The sequence below is a fragment of the Lissotriton helveticus genome, chromosome 5_1 (genome assembly GCF_964261635.1).
Source record: "Lissotriton helveticus chromosome 5_1, aLisHel1.1, whole genome shotgun sequence".
Taxonomy (NCBI): domain Eukaryota; kingdom Metazoa; phylum Chordata; class Amphibia; order Caudata; family Salamandridae; genus Lissotriton; species Lissotriton helveticus.
This window is the reverse complement of record NC_136065.1, coordinates 1,972,535,723-1,972,548,585: the sequence shown is the minus strand read 5'-3', so window position 1 is coordinate 1,972,548,585 and position 12,863 is coordinate 1,972,535,723. Positions and strand designations below refer to the sequence as shown.

Below are 12,863 nucleotides of genomic sequence, written 5' to 3'. Positions count from 1 at the left end.
AGCCGAATATGAAATAGAATGGCCGGCGTGGCTAGCCCCTGGGCCCGGCCTGGCACGGACGGGCGCAGACGGACCGGTAAGGTGTGTACAGCACTGGCTGGAGGTGGATGAATAAAGGACTCTAACTAATTGAGTGTAGAGGCACTTCTTTGCGCAGTCCTGAATCTCTAAAAATCACCAATAACAGCCATTCAAGACTTTTTGCTTTGTTTGATTATGTCTGCCTGGGTTTGGAGACATTAGGTGGCATCATTCACTGTGTGGCCCCTTTAAACGAGTGGCCCATACTGGCATTGACTCACAAAGTATCTCAATATTCCATACAATCCAACGTGACCATTTTGATCCTGGCAAGAGGTGGGGGTTACACAAAGAGGGCGACTGAGATGGCTGACAAGAGAGACAAAGGGCTGAGCAGCTCAGGTGGTCAGGAGGTAAAGAGCCAGTCCTGGCTGTCCCTCACCCCAGCCCAGGCCCAGACATCATTTTAACTGCTTCCAATGTAAGAGTGTCAACACAGAACTCTTCTTATGGACTGTGTGAAGAATCCTGGGGGCAGTCTAATGTTCAGATTATTTATTATTATGGGCTCGTGTAGTAACCTGTGTTGTATGTATATGGTTACTTACTCCCTAGCTGCTCAGTCAGTGTGAATGTGATGCATGGAATGTTGGTGTGAGAGTCTTGAATGGAATGTTTGGGTGCCTGTATGCTTGAGTTTGTCAGTTGGAGTATGGGCTGAGCAGCAGGCAGACTGCTCCTGGTGGTGCTGTATCTCTACTACTTATCTACATTTCACTGGTCTCAATAAATCTACCTAAAACTTCATCCTGGCTGCGGACCTCGTTACTGCAGATTTTTGGCAATGAGGATGGGATACGAACACACGCGTGCATAGCATGATGGACACCCGAACTGACTTTCCCCTTGACCTGATCCATTTATTCACCTGTATGTTGGGGAAAGTCAATTCGGGTGTGCATCACCCATTTCTGTTTTCTTTAAAAATTATTGGAGGATGATGCGTGGGTGATATATATATTATGTATATTTGTCTATGCATCTCCTCTACATTGTTTATTTTTATGGCATGTACTTATTGTGCATCTCCTGTATATTGTCTCTCAATGTACTTTCATTTTCTCGTGTACTTTCTCTTGCATACCTCTGTTGTATTTTCTTCTGTTCTCATGCCTGATTTTCTTTGGTTTCTTGCTATTATCCTTTCAAGCTTTGGGTTCACTTTCTTCTCGCATTTTCTCTACTTTCCCATTTTCTATTACTTGTGGTTCCCCTTGTTTGAACCTTCCTCTTCTTGGCGGTTGCTATGTTTGTTTTGTAGAAGAAGGGAAGGCATTTATTTATTTATTTTATGAAGCTTATAAAGCGCACGGCTACCTCCAAAGGGGGTGTCCCGGCGCTGTAGACTACCGATTGAAAATGGAAAGGGCGCTTATGAGGTAGAGAATAGCCAGGTCTTCAAATGGCTACGAAAAAGGGATTCAGAGGGAATGAACCTAAGATCTAGAGGAAGGTTGTTCCATAGTTTGGCCGTCATGACAGTGAAAGCTCTACTGCCCATTCTGGAGCGGCGGAACCGAGGGACTGTGAGAAGACGTAGATTATTAGACCGCAGAGATCTGACCGATTGGGAGAGTACCAGTCTCTTTCGCAAGTATCACGGGCCTGACCCATTAAGGGCCCAAAAAGCAAGAGTCAGCATCTTAAACTGGATGCGCCTGGAGATAGGGAGCCAGTGCAATTTTTTACGATAGAATGCAACCGACTGACGGTATGGGATATTGCCAATCAGCCTCGCCGCCGCGTTCTGAACGATCTGTAGACGTTCAATTTGATACAGAGGGGCCCCGGCATAGAGACTGTTGGCATAGTCCAAGTGTGATGTTATTAGGGCGTGGGTGACCGTTCTGCGGGCATCCGCAGGAAGGTACGGGAAGATCTTTCTCATCATGCGCAATTTCCCAAAACAGGCAGCCGTAACCTTGTTTATTTGGGCTTTACAAGACAGGGCATCATCAAATTGGAAGCCCAAATTGCGCACTGTTTGGACAGGGATGGGAGGAGGATTAAGTACGGTCGGCTACCACCGAATGGAGGGTATGGTGGTTTTTTGATTGAAAAATAAGACCTCCGTCTTATCGGTGTTGAGCCTAAGATGGTTAGAGGTCATCCAGGAGCAAATGTCGTCAAGACAGTGGCGGAAACAGGAGAAACTGGAGTCAGAGTGATCTCTAAAAGAAAACACTAGCTGTGTGTCATCAGCGTAAGAGATCACTCTATCCCCCAGGACTCCACTACCCTCGCCAATGGGGCAAGATACACATTGAAAAACAGTGGGCTCAACGCCGAGCCCTGAGGCACACCACAGACAAGGGGTTTACTCTCAGATTCAAATGGTTTGAGGAGGACCCTCTGATTTAGTAACCTGTGTTGTATGTATCTGGTTACTTACTCCTTAGCTGCTCAGCCAGTGTGAATGTGATGCATGGAATATTGGTGTGAGAGTCTTGAATGGAATGTTTGGGTGCCTGGATGCTTGAGTGTGTCAGTTTGAGTATGGGCTGAGCAGCAGGTAGACTGCTCCTGGTGGGGCTGTATCTGTACTACTTATCTACATGTAACTGGTCTCAATAAATCTACCTGAAACTTCATCCTGGCTGCGCACCTCATTACTGCAGTTAGCTACTGTAGGTTGAATAACTGGGATGTTTTCTTCTTTGACTCTACACATGGTTTGACCCGTCTTTGAAGAACTATGCAGAGGCAGCCAAAGTCAATGGTTGAGAGAGAATTTCGTGGCAGGGATTAAAAAAAAGGTGCCCAGTTGCAGCCTTCAGTGCCAACAGGCCTTTATGATGCCCATTGGCTGGGCTCAACTCACTAGCCAGTGAGCATGGCCATGGGCGCCGAGGTTCACCCTGTGCACTGAGAAGACTGACCTTTACTCCTAGTCCTGCAGTTCACAATACCCGCAGTGCGCTCTCTATACCCGTGAGTGACTCTCACCTCCGAGCCCCGGCGCGTCTTAGCCCTCCGGTGCAGCAGGTTGTACAGCTCCCGGTCATCATCCCGCTCGGTGTGTGAGGGGTCATGGGGCTCATTCCAGAGGTTTGCCTCCTCTGCTCGCTTCCGCTTCATCTCCCGGTCAAAGTACAGCAGAGTCTCACTGTGAGGGACAGAAAAGAACACCTTAGGTTAGATGGATCACGATTCTAACAGCACAGCCACCAGGATGCACAGGTCATGGTCTGAGGCGGTAGATCTATTCTTCAGGTTACACAGATCTTACATGAAGAAGACAGCAGAGATTGATATCAGATTACATGGTACAACTTGAGGGCTTTTCCCTTGGGTTGCAAACAACCAGTGCTTAATTTGTGCTGGAGACTAGGTGATGGGCACCAGCACTAATTTTTAGAAAACGCCTTTTATTTTCATTATCAGACTTTGACTTCGAGCAAGAGAGAGAAAGCGAGCAGCAGAGAAGGCAGGAGTAAGAGAAAGATAGGAAAACAGTGACAAAGTGAGATAGCAGTGATAAAAGAGAACCTGCAAGAGTAAGAGTAATATTAAGAGACAGAAAGTGTAGTATGGTGCAAGAAAGGCGAATGATGTGGCGTCAAGAGCAAGCAGTCTTGGTGGTTGGCAACCCTGGCATTTGGCAGCACCAGAATGGTCCTTCCAGTGATCCATTTGATTCTCTCTTCTGTGTATTACTGCACCATTGTATGTGCCAAACTACTCCAGAAGCAGATCCTGAAGCAAGAGAAGTTCCAGGACAAGGCTCAACTTCAAGGAGCAATATCATGCGGCCATGGCCTTAGGGCTCTTCACTGGCTCGCGTTGAAGCAAATAATTGAAATTCTATTCACCAGGCCTTCAGGGCGTAGCTACTAATGTTTTACGTATCTGGTCTTCAATGACATCCACCCAGGAATGTATAATACAGTGCTCTTACGCCATTGAAACCCTCCTATACTTAAACAAAGACAACAATATCATAAGATTGGTGTCCCTGTTGGCATCACATTCTGTGAAAGCATCTAGCATCTTTCGACCTTGCTGGCATCACAAGAAGTGGCACCAATTAAGCTGAACCATCAAGTAAATGTTAGATTAATAGAATAACAAAAAAGGATACTAATGCGAAGGGAGTTTTATTTACAAATCATATTTTAACAAAACTGCTTCCATGATATGCCAGAGGCATTAGCATGGAACCATCACATTCATAGGTATAGACGTGATAAGCCCACATGGACACCTAATGCCCAAATACAGCCACAAAAGACCAAGCTCAGATTCTGTTGTGCAACATTTGAGGAACACAGCCTCAAACACCTAGGAACACCCTCATATGCCCTGGCACTGTTGGGAGAGTCAAACAACAGATTCAGAAGCCTAACACAACAATTGCATTCTTCAGTATTGCCTCAAATGCCCTGGTATAACTTCAAAAGCTTAGGTATAGCCTCAAACACTGATGTATAGACTCAATTGCCCAATCATAGGGTCAAAGGTCAAAGAAAATCTCAGATACATAGGAACATCCCTAGACGCCAAAGCACAGAATCAAGCACCCAGGTGTAACTTTCATATACCCAGACACGGAAATCATTTGGTTAGGCACAACTATCATGTCGTGCTCTACATGCTCAATGTAGTTTCATATGCACTGTATCGCCAAATATGCATAATAATGGACCCCTATGCATACAAAAGGCCTCATGAATATAGGCAAAGCGCCTATGTTTAACTACAGCCCTATCTGTTCAGTGCAGTCCAGGCCCATATGATGAATGTGGCCACATATTCCCAACAGCAAGAACTCTTTTTAATGGGAAACAGCCATAACAACGCGGTCATAACCACGCTAAACCGTTACCACGAAGTCAAATGAGTCGGTTGGGCAAACGGAAGAAATTATGCAACTCTGTCTTGTCTAGGATAATGTAATGATGCTACTAGCACTGGAAATGATTCTATGACCAGGAGCAAGATCTAGTGTTTGAGGTGTACATCATGGTTTCTGTGATGCAACAGTTATTGGTGCTATAATGCAGAATTGACGTGCATTGGCAGTGCTTTGTGGAACCTTCAACTCAAGGTTAGGATGGAAGTTGCATCTCAGAACTGAGATGCTTTGGGAGAGCACAGCTGTGGTTAGGTTCCCCAAGACTGCAAGCCTACTGCTGCTCAAGATGAGGAATTTTTGGCAATTCCGCGTTCTCCACGGTACGCGAAATTACCCAAATTCCACGAGCGGAACGGAATTTACCGCCCAGGCCTAGTATTTTGTCTGGCCTGTATGTATTGTCCTTGTGATGGATCTACAGTTCAACGGCACAGAAGGTGTCCTACACACCGGAGATTTAGTAACATGTTTCCTTTAGGGATGCTAATAAGGAATTATTTCAACAGATGCAGTGAAGCAGTTCCAAACCAACTGGCCATAAAGCTTGTAACCCACTTAGTGTGGGCTAAGAAGCGCAGCCGGGTAAAACTGGATACCCTGAAGGTCCCGTGTGGCTGGAGGGTGTGCTTGGACTCCAGGACCTGTTCCTATATTATGCTGCGACGCAGCTACAACACGTGGTTAGGTGGTTTGCAGTGTTCCTAGTTGGGAGAAATCACGGTTGGCGGGCGTGCACCACCCCTACACTCTCTCAGTCCCCTCGGAATGGAACCAGCTCAACCACTCCTTAACACCTTCGAGTCTCATGACGAGCTCGGCTCGTCATGAGCGTTAGAACGCTCGCATGCTGGGCAAATTCCCCTGCTGTGCGAGCGTTCTAAAGGAACGGGTGTGGTCATGACGAGCTCAGCTCAGCTCAGCTCGTCATGAGCACACGACCACCCTGAATGTACATAGAACGGGCCTTAGGACGCGGGCCCGCTGCAATGGGTTGATATTTAGTGTTGACACCTAATAATTATTGTGGTTAATTGCAGTGGCAGCTGCAGTCAGCAAAAAGTGGTGGGGCAGCACGGGTGACAATAAAAAAAAAAAGTTAACTTAGTGCACATATGCTCCTCTGCTGCCAGTGCACAGGCTCCCAGTCTCCACTACGCCAATCCAAACGCTGCTCTAATTCTGGTAAACTATTACCCAGCAAGAGAGATGCCCCGGGATTGGTCTGAGCGGTCTGGTTTTGCACTCCCACAGGGACTGGGAGCCTCTGCCTGCTGTTCTCCACCCAGATGTGCAACACAGCTTGAGTTGGAGAAATCTAAGTGCATATGTGGGTTTAGACGTGCTAAGACAGCCAGCCAAACCGACATGCCCACTTGCAGTTCCCACCACTGCTCCTCCATGCTTGCTGCTGTCGTCAGGAGGGCCTCGCCCCCACTCAATGATGAAAAATAAAATAATAAAATTGTTTCTCTATTATTTTATTTGTCATGTTTGCATCTGCTGGCTCTTGGCAGTGGGGCGACGCTCCTCACCCTTAACGGAGGAGCCGCTGCTGGTTAATTATGGTTGAATTGTCCAGCAGAGCAATTGTGGTCGCACGTGTAATGGTGTTTGATGCTTATGTTTACATTTAAAAACTCAATTAATATATAGATTTTTTTAAACAAAGCTTTTAATGCATACAGTGGTCCTACATTCACCAGATTGAGCTAAATGCCATTTTACCTATGGAGACATCACTAGCCCACGACCTCCTTTTAAGCAATCAGTGGGACTCATTTTACTGTATGTCAAAAAAGCAAAAAATCTGTTTAAGTGAGTTCACACAAATATCAGTAACTAGTTACCAAAGAAGACTATTGTTATGATTGACAAACTTGATAAAATATAAAATAGTTGCAATACTCACCAGAGAAGGAAAATTAGTCAGAAAAACATGGGTTAACGTTAATTTGACACCAGAGGATTTTCTGTAGATTTTGATGGACATGCAACTGTATTGCTAAAGATACAGCGATTGAACTCGAACTAAAGTTAACAAATACAAATTAAAAACTGCTAAAATTCGTTGGTAATGTATCGCACAGAATTAGATCCAATGGGCCGCTATGCTGCAATTTCAGTTAAATGGGAGGGCCGGAGGGTGAACCTGGTCTCCACCTATGTCCCGCCTGGGCTGCAGACTCAATCATATCAAGATCTAGGGAAGTTGCTTCTGTCCCTTCTGGATGGGTACCTTGTAGTGGGGGGTGATTTCAATGCGGTGGCCTCTGGCAATCTGGATAGGCATCCCCCGAGGGTGCTGCCATTGGGCCACACATGGCTAGCGGATTTCATTGACACATTCGGCCTCACTGACCTATGGCGACTTAAACACCCACAGGACACCCAATACACCTTTTTCTCAGGGCCTCATCGCTCCTTTTCCCGCATCGACTACATCCTTACGCCCATGCAGCAGGGCACTACCTTGCAAGGAGCCACGCACTTGGTGAGAGGCATTTCGGATCACTCCCCATTGCTGGTGCATCTCACTCTAGGCGAAAAGAAGGTAGGTAGCATAGCACCGATTAATGCATGGTACCTTCGTAATGAAGACACGAGGAAGACGCTGACTCTGGCCATTACCCGTTATTTCGCTGAAAATGACGGTACAGTGGACTCAGTGCGGTGACGCTGTGGGTGGCCTTTAAAACAGTCATCCGAGGGGAAGCCCTCCCAGCGATCGCTGGCCGCCGCAAGGAGCGAGAAGCCCAATTGGTCCAACTTGAGTAGGATCTTCAGGTATTGGGAGCGGCGGCGCTGACCCGGGACGATCAGGGGGCGGCCCATCAGCTGCAGCTCAAGAGCGCAGAATATAGAGCGCTGGCCACTGATGCCGCCAAAAATATCATCAGGGACAAGGAAGGGAGGATCTACGATCAGGGAGATAAGGCGGGCAAGCTTATAGCCTGGCTTGATAGGAAACAGCACATGCAAAAAGTAGTTACGGAGCTTAGAACTGAGACGGGGGCCACTGTCATGGAACCAGCCAATATTATCCGGGAGTTCGAACGACATTACGGTAAGGTCTATAGTAAGGGGTCAGACAGGCAAGAGGAGGACTCCATGGACCTGCTGGCGGACATCCGATTGCCGACCTTGACGGAGGAAGAACGTGATACCCTTGAAGCGCCGCTCACCTCCGAGGAGGTGGGTCGCGCTATCGGTGACCTTCGTTCGAGAAAAGCTCTGGGCCCAAACGGGCTGCCTATTGAGCTTTTTAAGCTCAAAGCCGACACTCTCAGCCCTCATTTGAAGCGAATGTTCGATAACAATAGGGATCGGGGCCAATTACCACGCGATCAGCGCATAGCCACCATAGTGGCCATCCCCAAAGAAGGCAAGCCAAGAGATTAATGTGCTTCATATAGGCCTATTTCGCTGCTAAATGCGGAGCCGAAGATATTGGCCAAAGTGCTGGCTAACCGGCTGAGGCCAGTCCTTCCGACACTGGTCCATCCGGACGCCCCGACGCCACACTGCCCTTAATCTTCGCCGCTTACATGGAGTCCTAGGGCGCTGCCACACTCTTAGGGAAGACGCAGTATTGGTATCGCTTGATGCCACAATGGCTTTTGACACCCTGGAGTGGCCTTATATGATGGCGGTCCTCCAGAAGCTGGACTTCGGCCCTGAGTTCATGAGATGGGTTTGTCTCCTCTATGGTGAGCCTTTGGCCCAGGTGACAGTCAACAACAAGCTCTCAGAAGTTTTTGCTCTGGAGAGGGTGCCCCCTGTCCCCCCTTTTGTTCGCCTTATTCCTGGAACCACTAGCGGCCTGGATACGACAGGACCTCTCCCTGAAAGGGCTCCGCTGGACTGATGGGTGGGAGGACAGGATTTTGTTATACGCGGACGACATCCTCCTTTACCTCTCGAGACCTCGTAGATCACTTATGGTAGCTATGGATATTTTTACCAGCTTCGGAAGAAACTCGGGATACAGTATTAATTGGGGCAAGTCAGAGATTTATGTCTTATATGGAGACCCTCCAGTGGCCCTCGGAACTGTCCTATTACAACCGCCACGGATGGGTTCCGATATCTGGGGATTTTTATTTCCAAAGATAAGACCGCTAGATATGACCATAATCTCCTGCCCCCACTGCAGCGCTTCAGGCGGGACTCTGCTTCGTGGAGGAAATTGCCGCTCTCGCTCCTCGGGCGGGCATCGCTCTTTAAAATGATGGCTTTGCCACGATTTTTATATGCCCTGCAGAACCATCCCGACTTGGTTCCACAATCCTATTTCGCGTCTATTGAATCCATGCTAAGAGAGCTTTTATGGGTGGGGATGCCATGCATCTCCCTTCCGAAACTCACCTTGGGCTGGTTTGACGGGGGCATAGCGCTCCCGGACATTCGGAAGTATTATTGGGCCGCCCACCTCTCGGCCATTAATCTGGGCACATGTGCAGATGGCGCCGATCCGGGTTTTGCAATGGATCGTTAGCTTCTACCGGGCGGTACTTTTGAGGCAGCATTATATTCTAGACCTGGCAGGTATCCTCTCACAGGGCCCACCAACCATTGGTTAAATTATGGCATGCGGACCAGCGAAAACTGGGATGGGCTAACACTTTGACTATGGCTACCCCGCTGGGGGTTTCAGAAAAGTTAGGTACCCTCAGTCGTACTAAGGGATTCCACAATTGGGACCTCATTGGAATCTCCCATGTCCGGGACCTGTGGGGCTCCAAAGGGGTTGTCTCCTTTGAATCATTACAACACACATATGAGCTTGCACGCACTGAACATTTTAGATACCTACAAGTCAGACACTCATTGCAATCCAACATTCCCCAAGGAACTTTACCCCCTGTTGCTTCCCCTCTGGAAGATAGGCTTCTTGATGGCCACCTGCCTGAGCACGCCATATGCCTTACATATAAGAAGATTATTAATAATTCCCCTGACCTACTCCAGTCACTTAAAGGGAAGTGGGAGGCGGACGGGTTGGAAATTGATGAGGAGGAGTGGAGGAGCGCCCTAGCATCCCCAAAGGAAGTGGCCATATCGGCCAGACTGAGGCTGATCTAGCTCAAGATTCTTCATAGAGTGTACATATCTGGTACTAGGTTGAGGTTGATGGGCCGCAGTGAGGACGGGCTCTGCAGGAGAGGGTGTGGGACGGAAGGGTCATTCTTCCACATACTGTGGGAGTGTCCTCTGGTCCAAACCTACTGGCGCCATATACACCGATGTATGCAAGAGGTGTGGGAGGTGGAACTGAGAGTAGAGGCAAAAAGATGTATTTTAAACATTTGGGAGCCAAACAACCTATCCACTCATGGGAGGCTGTGGGCCACATAATGCTTTGCGATTGCTAAACGGAACATAGCCAGGCTATGGGGGGTAGGTACACATCCGAACCTGGGCTCATGGAAAACTGATATGAATTGGTGTATGCTTCAGGAAAAAACAGTATATTTGGCCAGAGGCTATCCCCGGAAATGGAATGGTATATGGGCCAACTGGAATGAAGACCGCCCCGACTGACGACCAACACGCAGTAACACCTGCTCATTGAAATACTGTGTTTTATATTTGCTTGTAACCACTTCTGTTCTGAGACGAAGGGATTTACCAGGTGTATTTAGAACTGATGTAATGTGTATATGTGATCACCACCACTGTTTCTTTGTAACTAATAAAAAGAAGTTTTAAAAAACTGCTAAAATTGAGTAATTAGATAGATTCTGTGGCTGCAGCATTTACCACATATTCATGGATGCACCATATTTGCACATACGTTGCGACACAAATAACAAAAGTTGCATATTTCACCACAAATTGTTTTCTAGCTCAAATAGACGAAAACAACATGTCAGAGATAGTTTTGCATAATTTACATTTTGGCCACACAATTTATTTTTTCTCTTGGAAACACAGTGTAGTTATAGGTACACAATAAAACCAAAAGGGCCCCTCCATGAAATTGGCACCCCATAAAAAAAAGCCTAACTTGCCAACCAAATGCACTTCCAATGGCGTCACACATTATGTGATGAGTTAAAGATGACTTGCCTGCATCACACACAAAACCCTTCCCTCACCTTCCCCCAACTTCCTAAACAGCAAACTGGTAAAAGCTGGAAAATCCAGAGTTCTGAGATGCTCCAACTCACTCCTTCTCATCCCTTTGAAATTGAAAAGGAAAACCACTTAGTGCCGATCCTTTTCTGGTAATGTACCCAGGATGTGGTACAGACTCCCTAGAGACCTCAGATGCAACCCCTCCTTCTCCTGCTTCAAAAGGGAACTGAAACTCTATCTCCTCAACAAATACCTTACCTACCAACGTCAACTAACCTAGACTTCTATATTCTAGCTGACTCCCCTCTCACTTGACCATCAAGGATAGGTGATTACTTGAATGTGTTTTTCTCTCTCCCCTTCACTGTTTGCCTAATTATTATGTTTTACATATGTCTTTTTTTAGGTCTCGGCTAGCGTAGGCTGCGCTTGCGCAGTCTCGCTGGCGAGATTTTATGTTTCTAGTAGTGGGGCTTAAACCCGCCCCTTTTCTCCATCGGCTGGCTTCCAAAACGGCGACCAGCCATTGGAGTAGAGGTTTGTTTGTCAATTTAAGCCCCGTCTTTTTCGGATTGAGGGATGTGTTTTTTCGCTTCTTTCTCTCCTCTTCCCATTGGCTGGATTCTAAACAACAACAAGTCAAAACACGCCCGTTGTTTATATTCCAGCCAATGGGAAGAGGAGAGAAAGAAAAACTCGCCCCCCAGTCTGAAAATGACGGGGCGTGTCTCCGATCCATTTCTGCTTGACCTCGGAGAAACATAGTGGTGTTCATTGGGTGGTCCACCGCGTATGTGGAGTCTGCGCTGGCCCGGAAACTGGAGAGAGATGACGCGGTCGAGCCTGCGGCAGGAGTTGCAGTACTCCACTGGGTCTTGCAGAGGCATCCTGAACGTGCGGGCAGAAGGGTTGGGCCCCGCGGGGAGAGACTCGATCCGGAGAACATTAAGGAGCTCGGGAGCGGGTGAGTGATCGGAGAACGGGGCCTGGTTGCCCCAGCCTTCCCCCCGCTCTGACCCCATTTACGGAAACAGATTTCGCCGGTCTCCCGAGTTCCCCAGCTCCATTAGCGACCCGCTGGACACCCCCTCCCTCCCTCACTCCATTTGACTGATGATGATGAAGAGCAAGAGTGCCTCTTTCTATTGACAAACACAGTCAAGATCTCCGGATAACAACAAGCAAAAAGGTACCCGAAGACTGTACGCGTGCACCTGTCTGATGGCAAACAGGTCGGCGCCACCTGTCGTATAACAAATGACATTCCGGCGCCTGTCTGGTGACGAGCATCGTGGTGCTACACTTCTGATGACAAAAAGCTCTCCGTTTTAATTTTATACCAAGACGGAATACCGCCTCACTCCTCGGTCCGCCCGTTTCAAACGGCAGGAGAATCCAGCCAGCGTGTGACCTTGTAATTCCCGCAAAAACTGAGTATTTTATTGTATTTAAATATAAAACTGTATGTTTCATTTTAGTGGAGAACCAACGGGTTCTGCGGCCGATAACTCCTCTCCCCTCTCCCCCAGACACGTGTTTACGGCCCCGAGGGGCTTCAGTCTCTGCTTCTCGTGTTCATCAACGAACTTTTTCACTCATTTCCGAATATTCCCCTTAAATTACCTCGGATCAACATACAAACCTGCACAGCGATTTATAGCACAAAGCACGCGCCGTGTATACGGGCACTGCACATCGGCGCGGACAGAAACGGCCAAACTTCACTTGTCTTTTTTTAATGGTTATTAGGTTTATTTCTCACCGACTTTAATAAATTCGTTCCTAAATGAATTTGTTGTATTTTTTAAGGCATTTGGGCTGGTCGAAAGCTGTCATTTTATCAGAGAGG

At 47.6% G+C, this 12,863-nt stretch overlaps 1 protein-coding gene across 1 annotated transcript in view; it reads right to left on the bottom strand.

Moving 5' to 3' along the window:
- Positions 1-12,863, bottom strand: part of LOC144753921 (melanoregulin-like) — a 144,808-nt gene that overhangs the window by 85,434 nt on the left and 46,511 nt on the right. Inside the window, exon 2 of the mRNA XM_078641449.1 lies at positions 3,028-3,187. Coding sequence (XP_078497575.1) covers positions 3,028-3,187 — 160 coding nt within the window. The remainder of the gene's footprint in view (positions 1-3,027; positions 3,188-12,863) is intronic.